This window comes from Scyliorhinus canicula, chromosome 25 (genome assembly GCF_902713615.1).
Source record: "Scyliorhinus canicula chromosome 25, sScyCan1.1, whole genome shotgun sequence".
NCBI classification, from domain to species: Eukaryota; Metazoa; Chordata; class Chondrichthyes; order Carcharhiniformes; family Scyliorhinidae; genus Scyliorhinus; species Scyliorhinus canicula.
In genome coordinates this window covers 3,220,031-3,245,322 of record NC_052170.1, presented here as the reverse complement: position 1 = coordinate 3,245,322, position 25,292 = coordinate 3,220,031, and the positions used below count along the sequence as shown (strand labels likewise).

At 49.0% G+C, this 25,292-nt stretch overlaps 2 protein-coding genes across 9 annotated transcripts in view; one reads left to right on the top strand and one right to left on the bottom strand.

Moving 5' to 3' along the window:
* The window catches only part of LOC119957144 (ras-specific guanine nucleotide-releasing factor RalGPS2-like), a 76,008-nt gene that overhangs the window by 28,398 nt on the left and 22,318 nt on the right, over positions 1-25,292 (bottom strand). For all 7 annotated transcript variants that reach the window (XR_005458756.1, XR_005458757.1, XM_038784906.1 and 4 more), the window contains one exon: positions 230-367. Coding sequence is in view for 5 of the 7 variants with exons in the window: in XM_038784906.1 (XP_038640834.1) it covers positions 230-367 (138 nt within the window). In the remaining 2 variants the exon portion in view is untranslated. The remainder of the gene's footprint in view (positions 1-229; positions 368-25,292) is intronic.
* angptl6 (angiopoietin-like 6) lies at positions 6,089-24,530 on the top strand. 2 transcript variants are annotated; one of them, XR_005458758.1, is made up of 7 exons: positions 6,089-6,417; positions 13,826-14,505; positions 15,582-15,774; positions 20,380-20,573; positions 22,181-22,451; positions 22,561-23,250; positions 23,307-24,530. XR_005458758.1 is itself a non-coding variant. In XM_038784909.1 (6 exons), exons 2-6 carry the CDS (start codon positions 13,864-13,866, stop codon positions 22,743-22,745), a joined length of 1,485 nt encoding a protein of 494 aa, XP_038640837.1. In that variant the 5' UTR covers positions 6,089-6,417; positions 13,826-13,863; the 3' UTR covers positions 22,746-24,530. The 2 variants fall into 2 exon arrangements, 1 of the variants encoding a protein (XP_038640837.1); XM_038784909.1 differs by having other exon boundaries at positions 22,561-24,530.

Below are 25,292 nucleotides of genomic sequence, written 5' to 3'. Positions count from 1 at the left end.
AGAGAGGGAAAGCGGAGAGAGGGAAAGCGGAGAGAGGGAAAGCGGAGAGAGGGAAAGCGGAGAGAGGGAAAGCGGAGAGAGGGAAAGCGGAGAGAGGGAAAGCAGAGAGAGAGAGAGAGAGAAAGAGAGAGTGAGAGAGAGAGAAACCAAAACTAATAAGAAAGATCCAAAGTGAAGATAGCCACATTCTCCTTTCACCTAATGATGAGTGTGTCGGACAGGTTATTACCGTATTCACAGGTCTGTTGAAGGTCACAGATAATGCGTAAAACGTTGTTGATCTGATCACAGCGATGCTTATTCCTCAAGGCACCCTGTGACAGTGGATATGCAGCATCAATGTAGGTGAGGTCAGACAAGTAGGTTCCTGGAACAGACAAACAGCCAGAGTTCAGAGACACCAAGCTCGAGATTTCTTTGTGAAATGCAAACCTTTTGCTGTTTGTTAAATTTCATTCGGGTGAAGAGGTTAAGCCCTTTCCTCTAATTGGGTAATTTATCAGATTAATCGGGGGGGGGGGGGGAGAGATCTGGCTGTGCAGCGATTATATTTCAGAAGTACTTTAATATGAAGTATTTTGTAATATTTGAGGTTGTGAAACAGCCAGCGACATGGGTTGTTAGGTGGATCAGTAAAGTTCTCTCAACGCGGCTTCCGCAATGTGGTTTTGCCTCAGGAAGGCTTTCCCACTGCCCGATTTCCCAGTTTGATACTCTCTCTGACAGCACAGGGTAGATGCCAATACCACCTGCCCTAACTGTGCATTTGGGATCGGGGCATCTATGGCTAAATTAGCAATTATTGCCCAACCTTAGTTGCCCTTGAGAAGGTGGTGGTAAGCTGCCTTCCTGAACCGCTGCAGTCCGTGTGGTGTAGGTACACCTACATTGACCTGTTCCTGAGCAGTCGACACAAGCAACTATCTTGTTGGGAAAGTTCGGAGGGGCAGTTAAAAGTCCTCCACATCGCTGTGGGTCTGGACTCACATGTAGGCCAGACCAGGTAAGGACGGCAGATTTCCTTCCCTAAAGGACATTAACAAATGTAGATGACGATTCTTGAATTTCATGATTATTAATGAGATTAGCATTTTATTCCCGATTTATCAATGGCCCCAGCTGCCATGGTGCATTTGAACACACTTCCACAGAGCATTAGTAGCACAGTGGCTAGCACTGTGGCTTCACAGCGCCAGGGACCCGGGTCCGATTCCCGGCTTGGGTCACTGTCTGTGCAGAGTCTGCACGTTCTCCCCGTGTCTGCGTGGGTTTCCTCCGGGTGCTCCGGTTTCCTCCCACAAGTCCCTAAAGGCGTGCTTGTTAGGTGAATTGGACATTCTGAATTCTCCCTCTGTGTACCCGAACAGGCGCCGGAATGTGGCAACTAGGGGCTTTTCACAGTAACTTCATTGCAGTATCAATGTAAGCCTACTTGTGACAATAAAGATTAATTATTAATTAGCCTGGGCCTCTGGTGCTAGCGCAGTGATATAATGCTACCTTCCCCCTGGAGCGATACAATAAACCTTGTCTTTGGCTCTGTCGATACAAAAAAAAGTTACAACGACCAACAGAATTCTATTAAAATGGAGGTTGGCAATGTTTCAAAGGTAAGAGTGAATCCAGACTGTCAGGAACTCAAAGTAAACCATCCAACTGGATTCTTTGATCAAATTTATTCCAATGTCTCAACTAGGTGCTTCTGTGTATTCTTTTCTTTAAATAAATTTAGAGTAACCAATTATTTTTTTTCCAATTAAGGGGCAATTTAGCGTGGCCAATCCACCTACCCTGCACACCTTTTTGGGTTGTGGGGGTGAGACCCACACAGACACGGGAAGAATGTGCAAACTCCACACGGACAGTGATCCAGGGCCGGGATTCGAACCCGGCTCCTCAGCGCTGTAGTCCCAGTGCTAACCACTGCATCACATGTCACCCTATAATAATTTTTTTTTAAAAATTGTCACAAGTATGAAGTTACTGTGAAAAGCCCCTAATCACCATCTTCCAGCACCTGTTCGGGGAGGCTGGTACGGGAATGGAACCCGCGCTGCTGGCCTTGTTCTGCATTACAAACCAGCTATCTAGCCCACTGAGCTAAACCAGTCCAACGCTTCTGCGTATTCTTTGAACATTTTTCTAGTGGGACTTTCAGGGAGGAAAAATCCAAAATGGAAACATTTCCAAATGGAAGTTGGCAATCAGGAAACGTATGTCAAAGGTCACCCTGGCTCTTGGCCAGTGCCATGTGACTTCCTTCCTGTCCCGTCCCCAATGTCGTTCTTCCAACCCCTCGGCCCGTCCACTCCAAACCAGATCCATTTGTTCAAACACCAAGCAATCGTCCAGGCGGTCGATTACTGAGCTTCCCTGCGTGCAGTACGCATGGGGAGAGGGAGGGGCAGTTCATCAATATAATCGCAGGAACCCCCCTCGCCATCAGTAACACAGCTCTGCAGAAGAGCAGCAAGGACTCGAAATGTTAACTCTGTTCACCGGCCGAGCTTTTCCTTCATTAACTGCCTGAAAGTCCCCCACACTCCATACTTGACAAAGGAAGTATGAAATAATTTACATTTATAGGCAGAGGACCCGGGTTCGATCCCGGCCCCGGATCACTGTTTGTGTGGAGTTTGCATTCTCCCACAGTCCAAAGATGTGAGGGTTCGGTGGATTGGCCATGATAAATTGCCCTTAGTGTCCAAAATTGCCCTTAGTGTTGGGTGGGGTTACTGGGTTATGGGGATAGGGTGGAGGTGTTGACCTTGGGTAGGGTGCTCTTTCCAAGAGCCGGTGCAGACTCGATGGGCCGAATGGCCTCCTTCTGCACTGTAAACTCTTTAAAGAAAGGTTGCTGCTGATTCCCGAGTGGATAAAGATCCTCCTTGAAGCTGACCAGTCGCTCTGGACCTTCTCAGCCTGTGAATCACTCGGTACAGTAAATAAACAGGACATCGCTGGTTCAAAACAACTTGGATTTACCAGCCATTGTTTAGACGTGAAGGCCACTGACCTGAATGTGTACTTTTTAAAATCTGCTCTCTCTCATCCATTTTGATGACGGCCAATAGCTCATACCAGATTTGTTTTGGGAGCTCAGTAACCTCACCCGTATTTGTGAATTCCTTTTACCTCTCTGCCAGAACACTGCACCCTGCACCCTGCACCCTGCACCCTGCACCCCCCCACCCCACCCCCCCCCCCCCCCCCCCCCCACCCCCCCCCCCTCTGTCCTTCCTGAAGACACTGGCTCATACCCCAGAGAATGAGAGGGTGAGAGTGCACAGATATGGAGTGACTCACGGGCCACCCCAACATGACCCCCTTTGCCATCTGTATTCACTGGATAGGAGATCAACCCTGTGAACTCGGGACTAAATTCCAGGGTAAGTGAAGCCAGTTTTAACAGCCTGGTGCTGTCCAGACCAGAGAACATCCATCTCGTTCAACCCCACCTCGCATGGTGCATTCTGTCTTCGAGGATATGGAGGAACGCACCAATTCCTTGCTTTGGCCACGAGGGAAATACTGTTGCCCCCCCCACCAAAACAAAATCTCAGAATATTGTGCATCAGTGCACAATACATTAAACAGCTTTCGATACATTAAACAGCTTTCGATACATTAAACAGCTTTCGATACATTAAACAGCTTTCACACTTCCTCAATGGGTGCAGTGTTGAGCCACGCAAACCAGGAAGCTCCCAGGTTCAGGCCATCTCGTGGTAGGTGCTTTGCAGATGGCGAGACTATTACACATGACCTTGGCGGTGGCTGTGTGCGGCACACTCTCTTGAGGCACAGCTCATGGGTTCAAGGCACGCTCCAGGACAAAGAAACCCGAGCACTAAGCCCCCTGTCACTTGAGTCATTAACCAAGGTCCTTGTACGGCCTTCCCAGCGAATGTAAAGGCTCCTTTCGTGCTAAAGAACACGCAGGTTCTTCCCAATGTCCAATATTTATCCCTCAACCAACTTCACACAAATCTCAACATTCGGTCTGTATTAACTAACAAAGATCCAAACTGACTTCAAAGGTTTGTTTTGGTTTCTTCCGTTCACTGGCAAGTTAAAGAATGAAATGAAATGAAAATCGCTTATTGTCACGAGTAGGCTTCAATGAAGTTACTGTGAAAAGCCCCTAGTCGCCACATTCCGGCGCCTGTTCGGGGAGGCTGGTACGGGAATTGAACCCGTGCTGCTGGCCTGCCTTGGTCTGCTTTCAAAGCCAGCGCTTTAGCCCTGTGCTAAACCAGCCCACTCTGCTTGGGTTTGTGGTCTGGATTGAGAGCTGGACACGGTGAGTGAATGAGAGAGATCAGGATAAGGACTGTCCTGTTGGATATCAATTCTCAGCCATTGTGTTCCACCCTCTCCCACCTGGGTCACTGATGTTAAAGCGACAAAGTGGGGCTGTTTTAAAACCCCTTTATTTAGTTTATTGGGTTCATCTCTCATCACCAACACCCACCCCCTTTTCCAGAAAGCCTGGTGAGGCACAGTCAACTGAGGCTGCAATGCCCTCCCCACTCAATCAGATAGTGCACACCGAGCACCCCCCCTCACACCCCCCATCCATACAGACCCCCACCTCACACCCCCCTCCACACCGACCCCCCCTCACACCCCCCTCCATACAGACCCCCCTCCATACAGACCCCCCTCCATTCAGACCCCCCTCCATTCAGACCCCCCTCCATACAGACCCCCCTCCATACAGACCCCCCTCACACCCCCCCTCCATACAGACCCCCCTCACACCCCCCTCCACACAGACCCCCCTCATACCCCCCTCCACACCGACCCCCCCTCACACCCCCCTCCATACAGACCCCCCTCATACCCCCCCCTCCATACAGACCCCCCCTCACACCCCCCTCCACACAGACCCCCCTCATACCCCCCTCCACACCGACCCCCCCTCACACCCCCCTCCATACAGACCCCCCCTCACACCCCCCTCCATACAGACCCCCCTCACACCCCCCTCCATACAGACCTCCCCCTCACACCCCCCTCCATACAGACCCCCCCTCATACCCCCCTCCACACCGACCCCCCTACAACTGAGGCTGCAAGGCCCTCCCCCCTCAGTCAGATAGTGCACACCAAGCACCCCTCCTCATACCCCCCTCCACACAGACCCCCCTACACAGATACCCCCCGCCCCCACAGAATCCCCAACCCCCAGATACCCCCCACCCCCACACAATCCCCACCCCCCAGGTACCCACAACCCCACACACACTTCACTTCCTCTCAGATCCCCCCACAGATACCCCTGCCCCCAACCCATACCCCCATCCCCACACACACACACCCACCAGACTCCCACCCTGATCCACACAGACCACCCCCACACAGACCCCACCCTGATCCACACAGACCACCCCCACACAGACCCCACCCCTCCCCTCCTGACCCCACCCCCACACAGACCCCCGCCCCCACAGACTCCACTCCCCCCCCACAGAGCCCCCCCCCCCCCACACAGACCCCATCCCACACACAGGTCCCACTCCTAGATGCTCCCACCCCACCTAGCTATCGCCATCCCCACATACAGACCTGACCCCTTGCAGACCCCACCCCCACACAGACCCCAACCCCCTCCACACACACACACACACACACACCCCCCCATACAGACCCCACTCTCACACACCGTGTTTCCCCCCCCCACACACATCCTCTCCCATCACAAACACACACATCACATCCCCCACACACACATCCTCTCCCATCACATACACACACCCCGCCTACACACTGGTTAGAGAAATGCCTGGTTTTAAGAAATAAATAGTAAATCCAGTTAATGGAAAAGCAGTTTTAAAGGTGGAGTTTGAGGGTGGGATTCAGTCTGCGGACCAGGGCAATAATGATCAGGTTATTACTGAGGAGGAGGAGCCTCCAAGACTCCTGGTAAAAATGACAAACATTCTGCTGTTATCAGTCTGACAAGATGTGTCTTTAATGGGTGTAATGAAACAAGGAGGCTGCTTACTGGTTTGGATAAGTCAGAGAGGAGAGTGTGTGTGTGTGTGTGTGAGAGAGGGGGGAGGGGGGGGGGGGGGGGGGGAGTCGATCTGTAGCTGCTTCTCCCCACCGTCCCTACAAACACACACTTGCAGAGGCTGCGACTGACAACTTGCAGCAGTTCCCGAGCACGGAATGGCCAAAGAATGAGCAGATGCCCCCGCTCAATGAGACGTTAATCTCAACCCCAAAGAAGTTTTTGTACACAGGCTGCTTACACCCACTCGACACGGCCACAGAGAGAATCTGGGTTTGCAGTAATCCACTGGAATGAAATGTACAGGGGTATGTTTCTCCCAGAATATTCCCCTCCTCATCTAAAGCTGAGAATATCGAGGGGGCTCAGATATTCAGCCAGCTGAAATCTACTCCCAGGTAAGGACATTTACTGTCACAATTTACCAGCGGAATACATGGAGTTTTAAAAATCTGGTTCTATAAGAAAGTTAAGAGCGTGCTTGCTTAAGATTCTGAGAATGTGTGTGCTGATTGGGGGCTCTAGGGAAAATACGCCAGGATTTCCTAAAGAAATCAAACTTTTTAAAAGGTTTTATTGGGGGGGGGGGGGGGGGGGGGGGATGTTCTCAAAGTGCTGACCAACAATCCTACCACAGGTAGTACCAAAAAACAACACATACCATCTCTCGCCTCATTGTGGATTGGGATCTTCACATTAAAGAAAACCTCCAAGACCTCTCTCCTCCCCATTTGTGTAACCCTCCTGCAACGCACAACCTTCCGAGGTCGCTCCCTGAATCTCCTTCAGATGTACCTCACTAATGTGCATCTCTTTGTGTGGCTCAGACATTGCCCAATAAACTCTCCCCGTGAAACAACTCGGGGATGTTTTACTATATGACAGGCGCTATGCAAGCACCAAGTTGTTTGCAGGGTGGGACTGCAAGAGCAGACTGGAGCACCTTTCCGATAAACAGTTACTGATCTTGAGAGCTTGCTGTTTCCGTCTGAAAAAGAGCTGCAGAATAATAGGCAATTGTAAAAGGTGTTTTTCCACCACCCCTCCGGATTGCAATGAAACAGTGGATTTATAGCAAACAGGGCTTGAGGCTGAAACTAACGTTACTGGAAACATGCAATAGGCCAGTGTTGTGGGGAGCTTCATATTCCAGCTGTGATCTTATCGAAACTAGTCTGCGGAAGAAAGGGTCACATTCAAAACATCTGCCTTCGAGCTAGAGAGAGAGAGAGAGAGACCCGGTGGCTCACTTCTGGCTTCATTTCAGACTCACAACATCCGTCTGTTTTTTCTCTATTGAAGCAAGGAGGGAAATATTGTCCCTAAAGCGAGGGGGGGGGGGGGGGGGGGGAGGTCACAGAACACCCCAGGAGTAATTGGGAGTTGCCAACCCTCCAGGGGAGCCCTGGAGTCTGCAGAAAGGGGACATTTCAGAACAACACAGTAAAAGAGTTCACTAGACAGACAAACGCTGGAGATGGGGTAAAGTCTGATTGTCTGACAGCAGAGTGTCACCACAGAGGCTGGTTGTGAGGAGGTGGGACATTGTGAAGATGGACATGCCATCTTTTTTCCAGTTTTGGGGGTGGGGGGTGCTGTTGAAGGTCACGTGGATAAACCTTCTGGAATACATCCAGCCAGAATTGGCATCGCCAGCCCCAATATGTCGGAAACAACGAGTTTAATTAACAGCCGGGAGGCCATAACGTTCGACTTCCATTTTAGAGAATATCATCCTCATCACCATGGAGATCCTGGGGCCCTCGACACCGTGCCTGGCTAGTCCAGGAATGGTTCTGGGGAGAGTAGCTGCCTGAAGGTCAGACCTCTCAGAACCCCACAGGGAAACCCAGCCTTGATCATGGACTGGATAACCAGGCTGCACCTTGTCCTCTATGTGCTTTGTTGGATAAATCCTGAATCCCAACACCTTGGCTCCAGCAGTATCAACAACCCAAGAACCTGCCAAGCCAATGGCAAGCTGAATATAAAGTTTGCACGTGGTCTCTTGGCATCGAGAGAGTTCACTGAAAAAAGGTGCGATTCAGGGTAGCACGGTAGCATGGTGGTTAGCATAAATGCTTCACAGCTCCAGGAAAAAAAGGTTCGATTCCCGGCTGGGTCACTGTCTGTGCGGAGTCTGCAAATCCTCCCCGTGTGTGCGTGGGTTTCCTCCGGATGCTCCGGTTTCCTCCCACAGTCCAAAGATGTGCGGGTTAGGTGGATTGGCCATGCTAAATTGCCCGTAGTGTCCTAAAAAGTAAGGTTAAGGGGGGGGGTTGTTGGGTTACGGGTATAGGGTGGATACGTGGGTTTGAGTAGGGTGATCATTGCTCGGCACAACATCGAGGGCCAAAGGGCCTGTTCTGTGCTGTACTGTTCTATGTTCTATGTTCCCTGCTCTAGATTTCATTTTAATTGTTCATGATGTGGACGTCACTGGCGAGACCAGCATTTCTTGCCCCACCTCCAGGTGGTGGGGTTCCCAGGTATCTGCTGCCCTTGTCCTTCTAAACAGTAGTGGTCATGGGTTTGGAAGGTGCTGCCGAAGGAACCTCGATGAGTTACTGCAGTGCATCTTGTAGACGGTACACACGGCTGCCACTGTTTGTCAGTGGTGAATTTGAAGATGGTGAATGGGATGCCAATCGAGTGGGTTTTTTCTTGCGATGGTGTTGAACTTCTCGAGTGTTGTTCGAGCTGAACTCACCCAGGCAAGTGGAGGATATTCCCTTACACTCTTGACTTGTGCATTGTAGACAATGAACAGGCTTTGGTGGGGGAGATAGAGCGATAGACATGATACTGAATATACCTTGTCTCTCATTGGGGACGGTGATGGCCTGGCACGTGGTATAAATGTTACTTTTAATTTATCAGCCCAAGCCTGGATATTGCCCAGATCTTGCTGCATTTGGGCACGGACTGCTTCAGTATCTGAGGAGTTGCGAATGGTGCTGAACATTATGCAGTCATCAGCAAACATCCCCACTTCTGACCTTGCGACGGGAGGATTACCTTTCAGCAGTTTGCACCCCAAAATCCTCATCGTAGTGAAGAAAGCACTCACCCATTTTGTACATTAACATTCTGCAAGCAGGTATCCGGGAATGGAAAATGGGGATAAAAAGGTACCGGGGGCAGGAGTGGGGAAAACATTTGGGGCACTTTTTCAAAATATCTCATCAAACCTCCGTCTCGAAGACGTATCAGAAGTCGGGAAATGGGCAAGAGGGAGGAAAAAGGGGATTAGAAATGCAGGAGTATAGATAATCACAGAGGGGCTGTGAGAGAGCGGTGTAACCATGAAGGGAGATGACAAGATGTTGGGGCTGGGGGTGGAGGTCTGTGAATAGGTGAAACAGCAGCTGTTATTTACAGGTTACAGAACCGAAAGGAGCAAACACTGAGTGAGTGGCCAGCCCACGGCTGGAAACTACTGCTGCTATAATCAGAGCTCATCTTTGGAATTTTAATTGTTTCCGGAGTTCGGGGCTGAGAATCTACACTGTTTACACTCGGGTTATGTTATACATGTCTGTTGCCTGAACTGTAACACTCACTCACGCATACTGGGGAATTAACCTCAGTAATGGCCAGCTCAGCCTTTATTTTGGGAGAAATCAGACCCTGCGAGGTTTGTAAAAGGATGGGGGCAGCACGGTGTAGCAGTGGGTTAGCCCTGCTGCCTCACGGCGCCGAGGTCCCAGGTTTGATCCCGGCTCTGGGTCACTGTCCGTGTGGAGTTTGCACATTCTCCCCGTGTCTGCGTGGGTTTCACTCCCACACCCCAAAGATGTACAGGGTAGGCGGATTGGCCACTCTAAATTGCCCCTTAATGGGAAAAAAAATTAATTGGATACACTAAATTTATTTTTTGTTTAAAGTAAAAGGATGAAACATTTGGGTCACGTACCTACTGATAGATTGGGAGGGTCAGAGGGCAACTACACGATAGTGCGAATAGACTAGATGTTTTGTGCTTTGCCCAGGAGAGTGGCGAGGCTTTGGAATGTGTTGCCAGTTGGTGACTGAGCGTTCCAGAGGGAGTTGGCCTGGTTTCTCATGGGGCTGGAACGCCATCATATGGAAGGTGATCTCGGTCCTGGCGCATGTGCCCTCCCGCACTGCTTCCGATTGCAAACACTGCACTCCAATCACTTCAAGCAGAGTATTTATTATTGGCCTCTGGTTTTTCTCTCTTTGTTTGTCTGGCCGAGGTGTATGTTTGCAGGATTTGCCGGGGGGTGGGGGGTTTGGTCAGAGAGCGGGGGGGGGGGGGGGGGGGGGGGGCAGGGAGGGAGGGTGAAGTGCGGGGAGGGAGGGTGAAGTGCTTTGGCACAATGCTCCAGCCATTATGGGTGTGGTGTCTTGTCTCAAGAGACTGGCTGGTCTTTTCCTTCCCGTTATCTTCATACGTTCGTGAAGTTCGGCATAACATCGTGGGCTGAAGGGCCTGTTCTGTGCTGTATTTTTCTATGTTCTATCTATCTGGGACCTCATAGCCACTTTCCTCAGATTCCTGCCAATCATTAGGTTATTTGCTATTCAATACTTCTTTCGGTGGCACAGGGGTCAGCACCGCTGCCTCACAGAGCCAGGGCCCCAGGTTCAATTCCCCGCTGGGTCACTGTCTGTGCGCAGTCTGCACGTTCTCCCTGCGTCTGCGTGGGTTTCCTCCGGGGGCCCCGGTTTCCTCCCACAGTCCAAAGACGTGCGGGTTAGGTGGGGATCCGGTGGACTGGACCTCGGTGGGGGCGCTCTGACCGAGGGCCTTGCAGACTCGATGGGCCGAATGACCTCCTTCTGCACCGCAGGGATTCTACAATTTTACATTAAGCACCTCAACTGGCGGAGGATCGCACCAGGAAATAGGATCGCCAAGAGGGATGCCAACCCTCCAGGAATGGCATGGAGTCACTGGGAACTGAAGCTTAATCTCCAGGTCACCGCTGAGTGCGACCCGAGAGAATACAAAACATCAATATTTATAAATTGTCTTGAACATTTCCTCTTCATCAGATATAAAACTATTGGGCCTCACGGTAGCATGGTGGTTAGCAACAATGCTTCACAGCTCCAGGGTCCCAGGTTCGATTCCCGGCTGGGTCACTGTCTGTGTGGAGTCTGCACGTCCTCCCCCTGTGTGCGTGGGTTTCCTCCGGGTGCTCCGGTTTCCTCCCACAGTCCAAAGATGTGCGGGTTAGGTGGATTGGCCATGGTAAATTGCCCGTAGTGTAAGGTTAATGGGGGGATTGTTGGGTTACGGGTATACGGGTTACGTGGGTTTAAGTAGGGTGATCATTGCTCGGCACAACATTGAGGGCCGAAGGGCCTGTTCTGTGCTGTACTGTTCTATGTTCTATTGAAGATGGGTAACGAAAAGACCATTTGACTGACAGTAAAATGATGCTTTCCAATTGGTGGAGTCAGGAGGATGTCCGAATGTTGTAGCCAGGAGCATATTGTGGTGAACCTCCCCAGGAATACAATTAATTACAGCAGTCAACCTTAATCACCAACCTTTGTGTATCTCAGGTGTGGGCTCAGACAGTGTGACAAGCAGAGGATCTCTCATAATCCTCAGCAGAGCCCACACACGTACACACACACACACTTCCCACCAAAAACAAACAGGGGTGAGAATCCCGACTGATGTTTCCCTTTACCTCCCCAACTCGGGGGCCCAATGATGCTCATGTTATAAACTTGTACAACGACGCACCAGGCAACATTCTGCAAAGTACCAATGATATCAAAATGATTCTTCAAAAGTTACAGTCTCAAGTCAAACACGTTGAAACTTCAAAGGGCTTCACGTTTGTTTTCCAGGCAGTGGAGACTTTGCCAGGAGGATCACAGGCTCGAATTGTCAACAATCACACACACACACACAGCATAGAGTCAAACATAAACCTGAAGTCACAACTCTGGAGAAACACCCTCATCGGAAGCTGAAACAAATCACTGACTCCTCGGAGTTAGCCAGCTCACCATTTGTACCAACGCGTGTCAGGTCAGACAATAATGGAAAGAACCGGAATTTACGTCACACATTTATCAGATTGCTAACCTTTTCTATCCGCCTGATATTTGGGAATATTTTTAAATGAGACTGAGGCAAAGTTAAGTTGAGTCAACACTGGTGGAATTTGAACAATTGACCTGAGCGGTTCCAGTGTCCGTTCTATCCTATCCTTCCAAATGAACACAGGCCCTCGTTGTTGGGCCTTAAAAAAATCTACACAAATAACAAAGTGATTGAGCTGCAATCCAAGGAGGGCAGCACGGTAGCATTGTGGATAGCACAATCGCTTCACAGCTCCAGGGTCCCAGGTTCGATTCCCGGTTGGGTCACTGTCTGTGCGGAGTCTGCACATCCTCCCCGTGTGTGCGTGGGTTTCCTCCGGGTGCTCCGGTTTCCTCCCACAGTCCAAAGATGTGCAGGTTAGGTGGATTGGCCATGATAAATTGCCCTTAGTGTCCAAAATTGCCCTTAGTGTTGGGTGGGGTTACTGGGATAGGGGTGAGGTGTTGACCTTGGGTAGGGTGCTCTTTCCAAGAGCCGGTGCAGACTCGATGGGCTGAATGGCCTCCTTCTGCACTGTAAATTCTATGATTGTACTCTATGAATACCGACAACGAGCTTTACACCTTCTGTAACTGATGGTATATGATTTGCATTAATTGATTTTAGGCAGGGCAGCGCAGTGTTTAGCACTGCTGCCTCATGGCGCCGAGGATTCGGGTTCGATTCCGGCTCTGGGTCACTGTCCGTGTGGGGTTTGCACATTCTCCCCGTGTCTGCGTGGGTCTCGCCCCCACAACCCAAAGGTGTTCAGGGTAGGTGGATTGACCACGCTAAATTGCCCCTTAATTGGAAAAAAGAATTGAGCTGCAGTAAACATTACAACGATTCTGCATTCTCTTTCAATCAAAACTTGCATTTATATAACACCTTCAACCAAGTAAAATGGTCCAACGCACTTCACAGAAGCACTGAGAAACAAAATTCACACCAAGTCTAAAAATGAGATATAAAGAAAAGATCACTTAGACTTAGACAAAGAGACAGTCAGAGAGAAAGGGAGTCAGAGAGAGAGTCAGAGAGAGAGAGAGAGAAAGAGAGAGACAGAAAGGGAGAGTGAGTGAGAGAGAGAGAGAGTCAGAGAGAGAGAGAGTCAGAGAGAGAGAGTCAGAGAGAGAGAGAGAAAGAGGGAGAGAGTCAGAGAGAGAGAGAGAGCGAGAGAGTCAGCGAGAGAGAGAGATAGAGAGTCACAGAGAGAGTCAGAGAGAGAGTCACAGAAAAAGAGATTCAGAGAGAGAGACAGAGAGAAAGGGAGAGAGTCAGAGAGAGAGAGAGTCAGAGAGAGAGAGAGTCAGAGAGAGAGAGTCAGAGAGAGAGAGAGAGTCAGAGAGAGAGACAGAGAGAGAGAGAGGAGAGAGAGAGAGAGATTTGGGGAGGAAATTCCAGAGTGTGTGGCAATTGAAGGCACAGCTGTCAATGGTGGAGCGAAGATATGGAGGAGCGCAGATGTCTCAGAGGGTTGCAGGAGGAGATTAAAGATTGGGAGGAGCAAGGTATGGAGGAATTTGAAAACAAACGTGATCCAAATATTCTTCCTCACTCTTCCCCCTCGAAGACATTGACTGCCTCTCAGGTCAGGATTCCATAGATGTCTGTCTCTCTCCAGGACAGTCTCAGCCATTGAGCGAGTCTGTTGCTGGTCACTGCAGGGAAGGAGGTTCACAAAAGCAAACAATGTGCGCCCTAGTTTTTAAAAAGCTGGTTTTGTCTCCTTGCAGGTTTTGAAGCTTCAGACTCCCACGGTTTGTCTAGAATTATGTTGAAATTCATCATCGGCCTCTGGTTTCTGGCTGGTGCAGCAGGAGCTGCAGACACTTCCACAAAACCAGATCCCAGAAAACATGAGCAGGCAGGAGAGCCCAACAACCGGTTCGCACAATCCTCGGAGAGTTCAGCCGCCAGCAGGTGTACTTACACCTTCATTGTCCCACAGCAGAGATTAACAGGACCCATCTGCCTGAACACCAAGAACCCATTGGCTGGAAACAACAACGTGAACAAGAGCGAGCTACAGGCTGTGCGCCAAGAGATGAGGGAACAGCAGCAGCAAATAGAGGACCTCAGGCAGATGGTGGAGGTGGATGGAGGCGTGGTCAACGAGGTGAAGTTTCTGCGTAAAGAAAACCACAACATGAATTCCAGAGTGTCCCAGCTCTACACCCAGTTGCTCCACGAGATTATCCGCAAGAAGGACAACTCGCTGGAGGTCTCCCAGCTGGAGAACAAGGTGCTCAACGTGACAGCCCAGATGCTAAGGCTATCAAACAGGTACAGGGACCTGGAGCTCAAGTACGCAACCCTCACCTCCCTCATGAACAATCAGAGCCGCACCATCGCTCAGCTGGAGCACCAGTGCAGACAACTGTTGCCTCTGCTTCACCAGGAACAAAAACAACAGGTAAAAGGATTCATGAAGCAGTGAATCATTCAGATGATTGCTTGAACTCAATCATCGTCCTCAGCATGGAGGGTACAAATCAGCCTCTCTCAACACTTCCTGTAGCTGAGTTGGGAGGAATGCAGCTGACCTCTCGGTCACTGGAGCAGGGGCTCAATGGTTGAGAGTTCAAATCCCACCACGCCAAGTTGCAAATTCATGTTGCTAATTTTTTTTTTTTAAAGTGCCTGAAGCCCACCAATAAGTAACAAAATATATTTTGCTAATTTCCTCCCTGATCCAATCCCACGCTACATGATCAGAGGTGGCCTGGCAAATCCCTTTTACACATTCAGTGTCTTCCGGTCAAACGTGACTTTGCCAACAGAGATCCCAAAACTCAAGAACAAATTTTAAAAATAGACAGGAGTTGGAGAGAGAGATTTGGGACAGTATCTAGAGAAGAAAGGGAGGAATGGGTTTCAGATCCCGTCCCATTCTGATTGGCACAGAAACAGCCGCTAATTTGAGCAACTGTGCCCTTTGAGCTGGTATCTACACTGCTCCTCGTGGCTGCTACATCAGAAAGATATATTCTGTAATCATGCCCTGCCCAGTGCCCTCTCTAATGCAGACTAATAGTGGTTAGCACTGTTGTTTCACAGCACCAGGGACCCAGGTTCGATTCCCGGCTTGGGTCACTGTCTGTGCGGAGTCTGCACGTTCGCCCCGTGTCTGCGTGGATTTCCTCCGGGTGTTCCGGTTTCCTCCCACAAATCCCAAAAGACGTGCTATTAGGTGAATTGGACATTCTGAATTCTCCCTCTGCGTGCCCGAACAGGCGCCGGAATGTGGCGACTAGGGGCTTTTCACAGTAACTTCATTGTAGTGTTAATGTTAGCCTACTTATGACACTAATAAAGATTATTATAATCATGGTGAAAACTATCCTACCTGCAAAGCTCCCCCTGCTCTCAGTTCCTCTTTAGAGTGACTTCCTGGCATCAGGTGCCAAAGGTTAGGCAGGAATTTGCAGTTGAATATGGAATTGCTTTGATGTACCCGTCTCTCCCTGGGGTTTGTGTGTTTGCCAACAGGCTCCAGGACAGCCGCCACTTGTTGCTGTTGTACCCAACGGCCTGAGCGGCAGCAGCAACAGGAGCAAGAACCTGGTCTCTGGCAATGAGATCCTGAGGGATCAGGTCTTCAGCATGGCCCAGGACAGGCTGAAGAGAACAGAACAGCCCCCTCCCACCACAACCCCAATGGTGACAACAACCAAGACAGCCGGTGAGTGGTCAGTCAACCTCATAGTTCACTAACATCCCGTCCCGTCAGAATTGATAAACCTACCATTTCCTGATAGTCAATGAGTAGACATTCCTGATAGACCCCAGCAAACCCACAGTTCACAAGGTCATTTAATCTCACTAACCCCACTGCATCCAACCAACACAAAGACATTCTGCCTCCCGTAATCTTCGAAAAACCTGGTCACCAAAGATAGAATTGCTCAGCTTCAATCTGGTGCGGACTCGATGGGCCGAATGGCCTCCTTCTGCACAGCAGGGATTCTATGATTCGTCAATCATCATCAGATGCAAAGTGTGTTGTCTGACCCCAGTTATGATTCACCGGGGATTGATATATCCAGTACCAATTCCACCTTCTGTGCCTGGAGGCTCCCTTTGGAAAGCTGAAGATCCCACGGTTTGGGGGTGGGGCTCCATTCTTCCGGAGGTGATTGTCATCTGAACATCTCGGTGCTCCGGTGCTGTTTCCATTCCTTCACCAGACGATTGCCGACTACTTGATTGTCCATCATATCCTGATGATCCGTGCGGCAAATAGCCGATTTGGACTTTCTCAAGATCGACAACTGTTACCATATCAAACGTGGGGACTGAAGAGATCACAACTGAAGGTAGGTTAAGGGGGCAGCCACATCGGAGTAGAGTGGAACGAGCTTGGGAAAAGGTGGTAACTTTGGACCCGTGATTCCCAAATCCCTCCACCACTCGGGATTTTCCTCACCTCATTTAGACTCAACGATGGAGATTCATGAGTTTGATTAGTCAATAACTCCATTATCATTGGATCATGTGACTCCCAGGATGGTCAATGGTGAACTAGGTAGACATCTGGTCCGGTTTCATCTGGAATACCGATGTTCCGAAAAGGCACAAAAAGAGACACAAGACTAGAAAGAAAATATCCTTCGAAGCAACCTTGATTTCAAGGGATGGCACGGTGGTGCTGTGGTTAGCACTGCTGCCTCATGGCACCAAGGACCCGGGTTCGATCCTGCCCCTGGGTCACTGTCCATTTGCACATTCTCCCCGTGTCTTCGTGGGTCTCACACCCACAACCCAAAAAGATGTACCTGGTTGGTGAATTGACCTACTAAATTGGCTAAATAGCTGGCTTGTAATGCAGAACAAGGTCAGCAGCGTGGGTTCAATTCCCGTACCAGCCTCCCCGAACAAGTGTCGGAATGTGGCGACTGGGGGTTTTTCACAGTAACTTCATTGAAGCCTACTTGTGACAATAAGAGATTATTATATTATTATTATAAATTGCCCCTTAATTGGAAAAATAATTGGGTACTTTAAATTTTAAAAGAACGTTAAAACCACATCATTCCCTTCCCGTGGAGATGGGTGCATTCTGACCTTTTGATAATTGCCACTTAGGTTCTGAGATAACAAAGCAAACTAGTTCGGCAGCTATTAGACACATTTTCTGTGATAATAGTCCACACCATCACAGAAAAGCACTATAAATAACGTGAAACCATCGAACAAAGCTGTTCCCACAGCTCTAATAACCTTGCGGCCATGGGCATTAACATAGCCAGTGAACTCTGGGGCAGAGTTTAAAGATAAGGGGTCTTTCAATTAAGATGGAGGAGGAGGAGGAGGAATTTCTTCTCTCTAGAGAGGGTCATTAGCCTTTGGAAGCCTTCTTCCCCAGAGAGCAGTGGGGGTTGGGTCAGTGAATGTAACCAAGACCGTGATTGACAAGGTAGTCAAGGGTTACAGGAGGAAAGGAAGGAAAGTGGAGTTAAGGACGCATCCAGATCAGTTATGATCTTATCGAATGGTGGCACAGACACTATGGGCCGAATGGCCTGTTCCGACTCCTATCGCTTAGGATCTAATGAATGACGATCCCATTCTACCAGTCGTTATCAATTTTTTTTTTTTTTAAATTTAGAGTACCCAATTTTGTTTCCCCAATTTAGGGGCAATTTACCGTGACCAATCCACTGCCCCTACACATCTTTGGGTTGTGGGGTTGAGACCCACACAGACACGGGAAGAATGTGCAAACTCTACACGGACAGTGACCCAGGGCCGGGATTCGAACCCATGTTCTCAGCTCTGTAGGCAGCAATGCTAACCACTGTGCCACCGTGCTGCCCCTATCGACATCAATCAGGATGAGACACAGGCCGCACTTGTATGGAGAAACATAATCCATGATAGCTATGCATCAATAGTTGGTCTCCAGGTCAGTGTGACACGGTGGCACAGTGCTTAGCACTGGTGCTTCACAGCTCCAGGGTCCCAGGTTCGAATCCCGGCTTGGGTCACTGTCTGCAGAGTCTGCACGTTCTCCCCGTGTCTGCGTGGGTTTCCTCCGGGTGCTCCGGTTTCCTCCCACAGTCCAAAGATGTGCAGGTTAGGTGGACTGGCCATGCTAAATTGCCCCTTAATGTCCAAAAACCTTGGGTAGGGTTACTGGGATGGGGTGGAGGTGTGGGCTTAAGCAGGGTGCTCTTTCCAAGGGCCGGCGCAGACTTGATGGGCCGAATGGCCTCCTTCTGCACAGTAAATTCTATGATTCTATGACTGACAACACTGCCGCCTCTGAATTAGAGAATTGTGGGCAGGAGATCGACATCAGGACTGACCCATCCAATGGGATACCATGGGAGTGTTGCAATGTCCCAGGTGCTGGCCTCCCAGTGAAATGTAGCCTCCTGCACAGGCACAAGTTAAAGATCAGCGACACGGTTTGAAGAACAGCCAATTCTAGGATTGCCAACTATGATTGAATGTATTCCTGGAAGTTTGATCACATGACTTGCCCCCAACATTCTGGCCATGGGACTGGTTTAGCTCACTGAGCTAAATCGCTGGCTTTTAAAGCAGACCAAGCAGGCCAGCAGCACGGTTTGATTCCCGTACCAGCCTCCCCGGACAGGCGCCGGAATGTGGCGACTAGGGGCTTTTCACAGTAACTTCATTGAAGCCTACTCGTGACAATAAGCGATTTTCATTTCATTTTCATTTCATTTCATTAGCCGGTCAACACTTTGTGACGCACGGCCTTCCTACACCAATTGGAAAGGAAGACGACTCATGACCCAATTGGATGGTGATTGACCATCAGCCAAACAGTCCCTCCCCCACCATCTGTTTTCAATACTTTCACACCCGCTAAAGAGAAATGCATTACCATCCCAGACCCAATAGGGTCGGGATACTGGACAGAAATCCAAATATTTTATTTTAATTTTGTAAGACTGTGTGGAAAGGGTACCTTGCTCCACGAAGATATAGAGATATTGAATATTAGAACAAACTTTATTACTAACAGTATTAAAATCTTTACCGTCACACCCAAAAATAGCTTACAATTACCCCGTAAACAATATTACTTAATGCAGTGAATACCCTTAACTGCTACTTTTATTCCCACATAAGCAAGACAAAAAAGCTATCTCCACTCTCAATCCACTATTAAATACCATCAGCACTCAGGAATAATTGCTTCACAGAGATTTTCTTCAAGAAAGAGAGATCCCTTGACACTGCTTTAAAGACAAGATCGGACTCCTGTCAGACCCATGCAGAAACTCTGGGTGTTTCTCTTCACAATATGCTTCTGAATTTGCTTCAGCTCCCCCTTGTTCTCAGACAAGTCGGCACTGCTCTAAAGACCGTTAATCTCTTAACTGAACTGCAGTGAGAGCCAACTGCTTGACTTCTGGACACAGCTTAATTCAGGTGAGAACTGAGCAGCTTTTTACAGAAAGTCTGATGGCTTAGTCCCACCCAGAAATGGTATCATCTTTCCAAGCCAAAAGCTAATTAACCCCACAGGGAATCCCCTTAATCAAAACGAAATTCTATTAGCCCAAGCTTTTTACGATGGTTTAATTGCACCCCTGGCTCCCAAACTTTCAAACCAAGGTTCTTTCAAAAACATGACTGCAGCAGTCACCCACACACATGCACTAATCCAGGTTTTTAACCCTTACTGCGCCAAATACATGTGAAATTCCTGCGTTTAGCCCAAATGCTCAAAGAAAATGAATTGATATCCCGACGACATTTCACCAGGGTTACACACAGCAGTATCCTGGAGATTGATCTCCAATTCTTGGAGACTCCGGACCAGCTCTGGGGGGGGGGGGGGGGGGGGGGGGGGGCTGGTAACTCAGCCGATTCTAGTGACTATTCTTCTCTTGACCAACAAAATCTGAATAACTAGTCATCCGAGTTATTGATCTTCTTGGGCTTGTGCTGCGTCCACACAACACACTTCACCTCCAACCAGTTGATTGCATCTGAAAAGTTTCAGAATCAAGGTATTGACGGAATGCTGTTTACCCTTTTTGTCCAATCAAGCTCGGATATAACAAAGAACAAAGAAAATTACAGCACAGGAACAGGCCCTTCGGCCCTCCCAGCCTGCGCTGATATCTCTTGCTCCTTCTATGCCCACTACTTTTCCATCGGAAAGGGATTGGGCAGAGAATGGAATGGGAAAGGGGTGACACAATTGGTTTGCTTTCCAACAGCCATATGCCGAGATTGAACAGTGGGAAAACGAAAAGGATGGAGTGATGAAAATCAGCGAGTTACCGTGTGATTTCTTGACCAGGTCCCTGGAAAGACTGTCTCCAGGTCTCCGAAGAAGGCCACGAATCCAGTGGAATCTACCTGATCAAACCAAAAACCGTCAATCGACTGATGCAGGTGTGGTGCGAACATCAGCAAGATCCTGGTGGCTGGACGGTGATCCAGAGACGGCAAGACGGCTCAGTCAATTTCTTCAGGACTTGGGAGAATTATAAGGTAAGTCACGTCGGAATCGAGTAGCGCAGGTGGCCATTTCTGGAACAGTATGTTCTGCATCAATGGGCGAGGAGGAGTATCTGATGATGAAGCTCTCCTTTTAAAATGAGAGAGTTTTCTCGTGACAGAAAATGTTGCAAAGGGCTTAACAGGAGGAGGGTGGGTGCAGAAGCTGAAGCAGGAAGTGGGAGACAGGCCCAAGCTCATGCTGCGGTGCTTGCATTTGACGAGACATCTGGAGGTACAAGCACGTGTTTCCATGTTCCAGGCAACAAACTAGGATTGGGAGGTGGGAGGGGCCTGTGCACTGGCACGGCGGCAGAGAGCTCAGTGGCCAAGGGTGGTGGAAACAGAGGACGGGGAAAAGACACGAGAGCTAAAACAGAAGGTAGAGAGGGGAGCAAGGGGGTGCGGAATAGCACGGAGAGACATCACTGAGGCACATAAAACTGGGGATGAGGAGTTAGATTCTGTGCACTACCAGAGGTGACACCGATAAAGGTCACAGAGGGTGGGACTGAGAGTGAGACGGGCTGGATTGCAGGACAGGATATCAAGAGAATTCAGGAACTACGACAGTCCGATGCAGTAACTTTTGGAGGTTGATACAGAGTGTTTCAGGAATCAATCTTTGAGATGAAGGTATGGATGCACGGTGACTGTGGAAGAAACGGCGTTTGATAACGAGTGGAGAGATTTTAAAAAGGCAGAAAGATAGAAACATTTTGAACTCTGAGTTATGAGTATTTCTGATGCTTACCATCAAAACCAGTATTTTGGGAGGCACGATGGTGCAGTGGTTGGACTGCTGCCTTATGGCACAGAGGACCCGGGTTTAGTCCCGGCCCCGGGTCACTGTCCGTGTGCAACATAAGAACGAGGAGCAGGAGTAGGCCATCTGGCCCCTCGAGCCTGCTCCGCCATTCAATGAGATCACGGCTGATCTTTTGTGGACTCAGCTCCACTTTCCCTCCCGAACATCATAACCCTCCATTCTTCAAAAAACGATCTATCTTTACCTTGAAAACATTTAATGAAGGAGCCTCAACTGCTTCGCTGGGCAAGGAATTCCATAGATTCACAACCCTTTGGGTGAAGAAGCCCATCCTAAGTTTGCACATTCTCCCCGTGTCTGCGTGGGTCTCACCCCCACAACCCAAAGATGTGCAGGGTAGGTGGATTGGCATTGCTAAATTGCCCCTTAATTGGAAAAAAAGTTGGGTATTCTTTTTTTTTAAATAAATTTAGAGGACCCAATTCATTTTTTCCAATTAAGGGGCAATTTAGCATGGCCAATCCACCTACTCTGCACATCTTTGGGCTGTGGGGGCGAAACCCACACATACACGGGAAGAATGTGCAAACTCCACACGGACAGTGACCCAGAGCCGGGATCGAACCTGGGACCTCGGCGCCGTGAGGCAGCAGTGCTAACCACTGCGCCACCGTGCTGCCCTTAAAGTTGGGTATTATAAACATATATTTTTTAAATATCAAAACCACTTCACGTAAAGGAGAGGATCTTAAAATGCTTTCCTCTCAAAGCCTCTTTCGACAATATTTCGCACATTGGAGAAGGTATTAACAGTCTTTGTTTTCACTTACAGCAAGGTTTTGGGAACATAGACAGCGAGTACTGGCTGGGTTTGGAGAACATCTACTGGCTGACCAACCAGGATGATTACAAGTTGCGCATCCTGTTGGATGATTGGCAGGGGAGGAGAGTGTTTGCAGAATATGACAACTTCCGTGTAGAAGCCGAGAGAGATTACTACAGGCTGAGGCTGGGACACTACCACGGGAATGCTGGTGATTCCCTATCCTGGCACAACGGCAAACAATTCACCACGCTGGACAGAGATCGGGATCTGTACTCCGGTAGGTACAGTCCCCGGGGGGGGGGGGGGGTTTACACCGCATGGTCAGTCAAAAAAAAGCCAAACAAAATAAAAAGACACTTAGCTCATTAATGTCTTTTTCTTCCAAGGTAACTGCGCCCACTACCAGAAAGGAGGCTGGTGGTACTACACCTGTGCCCATTCAAACCTCAACGGAGTGTGGTATAAAGGAGGACATTACCGCAGCAAGTATCAAGACGGTGTTTACTGGGCCGAATTCCGTGGTGGTGCCTACTCCCTAAAAACTGTAGTGATGATGATACGTCCAAATTAGACATTGCGATATATTCACTCCGCTTTACAAAACAGAGTTTCAGTCACATTCCCTCTCCCCAGCATGTTACATTTATATTTTAAAATAGTGTCTTATACAACGACAGTCTTAGAATCAAAGTTACAGACAACACAACTACCTACTTGGAGTATAATATGTATTGAGAAACTGAAGCAATTTGGAAATGTACCTCCTGCTCTCCCGCGCAGACTGAATATTCCAAAGGGCGGGAATGTGGGGGCGAAGGAGCAAGTTCCCCGGGCTGCATTCCGGCTTCTCTCGTACACTGTAGCTTTCCCTCTCTCCCCCCCCCTCCATGTGGACATCCTCACAGGAAATATACACAAACCACTAATTCATTATTCAAACAAGGTCCCAAACACTTTAAAATTAGCTATGGCATCTTTTAGGTTAAATGCAATAAATATAGGAGAAGAAACGGCTAAAACCAGACGATTAAGATAATGTCAGGAAACAACAATCCAAAACCCGTGTTGATTTCCTGGTTAATGGATGCTGGCTAATCAATACAGGTTAATGGATGCTGGCTAATCAATACAGGTTAATGGATGCTGGCTAATCAATACAGGTTAATGGATGCTGGTTAGTGGATGCTGGCTAGTGGATGCTGATTAATCAATGCTAGCTAGTGGATACTGGTTAGTGGGTGCTGGTTAATCAATACTGGTTAATGGATGCTGGCTAATCAATACTGGTTTAATAGATGCTGGTTAGTGGATGCTGGCTAGTGGATGCTGGTTAATCAATACTAGCTAGTGGGTGCTGGTTAATCAATACTGGCTAGTAGATACTGGTTAGTGGGTGCTGGTTAATCAATACTGGTTAATGGATGCTGGCTAATCAATACTGGTTTAATGGATGCTGGTTAGTGGATGCCTGTTAATCAATACTGGCTAGTGGATACTGGTTAGTGGGAGCTGGCTAATCAATACTGGCTAATCAATACTGGTTAATGGATGCTGGTTAGTGGCTGCTGGCTAGTGAATGCTGGTTAATCAATACTGGCTAGTGGATACTGGTTAATGGGTGCTGGCTAATCGATGCTGGTTGGTGGGTGCTGGTTGGTGGGTGCTGGTTGGTGGGTGCTGGTTGGTGGGTGCTGGTTGGTGGGTGCTGGTTGGTGGGTGCTGGTTGGTGGGTGCTGGTTAGTTTTCTTTACATTAACTAAGGTCGCTACAGGAAGGGAATTTGACAATCTTAATGCAGGTACACACGCACACACACACACAATAGTTACTGACTTCAAACTCATTTTGGGGTTTTGATAATCACTCGGAGATCCACACAGCGAGTAACTGTTAGGGGTCCATTAGAAACATAGGAACAGGATCAGGCCATTCAGCCCCTCGAGTCTGTTCTGGCAATTAATGGCAGATTGGTATCTTAACGCGGGTAAAGGTAGGACAGTGAGGGGGGGGGGGAACATTGTCCAGTTACATTGTCCATTGAGCTTTGACAAAGTCATCGGACTCGAAACGTTAGCTCTTTTCTCTCCCTACAGATGCTGCCTAATTTTCTGAGATTTTCCAGCATTTTCCCTATTGTCCAGTTACTGCTCATCGTTCAGATAGTCAAATCCTATAATCTGCTAAATCTTTTCACAGGAGACATTTCCCAGCTAGTTACTAGAAAACTGACATATTAAACTAGATACATTTTGTCCTAAATATTAGTCTGTTGTTTATGTAAGTTTTACACTTCAAAATGAATTAAAAAAACACTGTAAATATTTGGACAAATAAAACACTGTTGGAATATACTCCAGAATTTTGGCGTAGATCAAATCAATCGATATTGGATAATCTCAGCGTGGCATTTTCCATCGTGTGCTGGGGAGAAGGAGGAGGAGGGGGGGGGGGGGGGGGGGGGGGGGGGGGGGGGGGGGGGGGGGGGGGGGGGGGGGGGGTGGGGGGGGGGGGGGGGGGGGGGGGGGGGGGGGGGGGGAGAGGAGAGAGAGGAGGAGGAGGCAGAGAGAGAGAGAGAGAGAGGAGGAGGAAAATCCCCGGTCCGGTACGTGCATCTCAGGCTGCGGGGGAGGCACTGCAGAATTACAGGATCTCTAATCCAATTTCTGATTCCTCTCTGGCCACCGGGGAGGTGCCAGAGGACTGGAGGGCGGCTAATGTGGTTCCACTTGTGAAGAACGGTGTTAAGAGATAAACCAGGGAATTACAGACCAGCGAGTCTCACGTCGGTGGTAGGAAAACTACTGGAGAAAATTCAGAAGGAGAGAATTAATCTCCACCTGGAGAGACGAGGTTTGATCAGGAATGGTCAGCGTGGTTTTGTCGTACCTAATGAATTTGATTGAATTTTGCGAGGTGGTGATTGGGTGTGTAGTTGAAGGCAGAGCAGTTGATGCAGTTTATATGGCTTTCAGCAAATCCTTTGACAAGGTACCACATGGCAGTCTGTTAAAGAAGGGACATGGGACCCAGGGTAACATGGCAAGTTGGGTCCAAAACTGGCTTATTGATAGAGGGTGGTGGTAGAAGGCTGTTTGTCTGACTGGAGGCTGGTGTACAG

Excerpts from the sequence above, each read along its gene's own strand:
- angptl6 (XM_038784909.1), top strand. The coding sequence starts at position 13,864 with ATGTTGAAATTCATCATCGGCCTCTGGTTTCTGGCTGGTGCAGCAGGA. Across the intron at positions 14,506-15,581 it reads ACCAGGAACAAAAACAACAG|GCTCCAGGACAGCCGCCACT; the intron begins GTAAAAGGATTC and ends GTTTGCCAACAG. Across the intron at positions 20,574-22,180 it reads GGACTTGGGAGAATTATAAG|CAAGGTTTTGGGAACATAGA; the intron begins GTAAGTCACGTC and ends TTTCACTTACAG.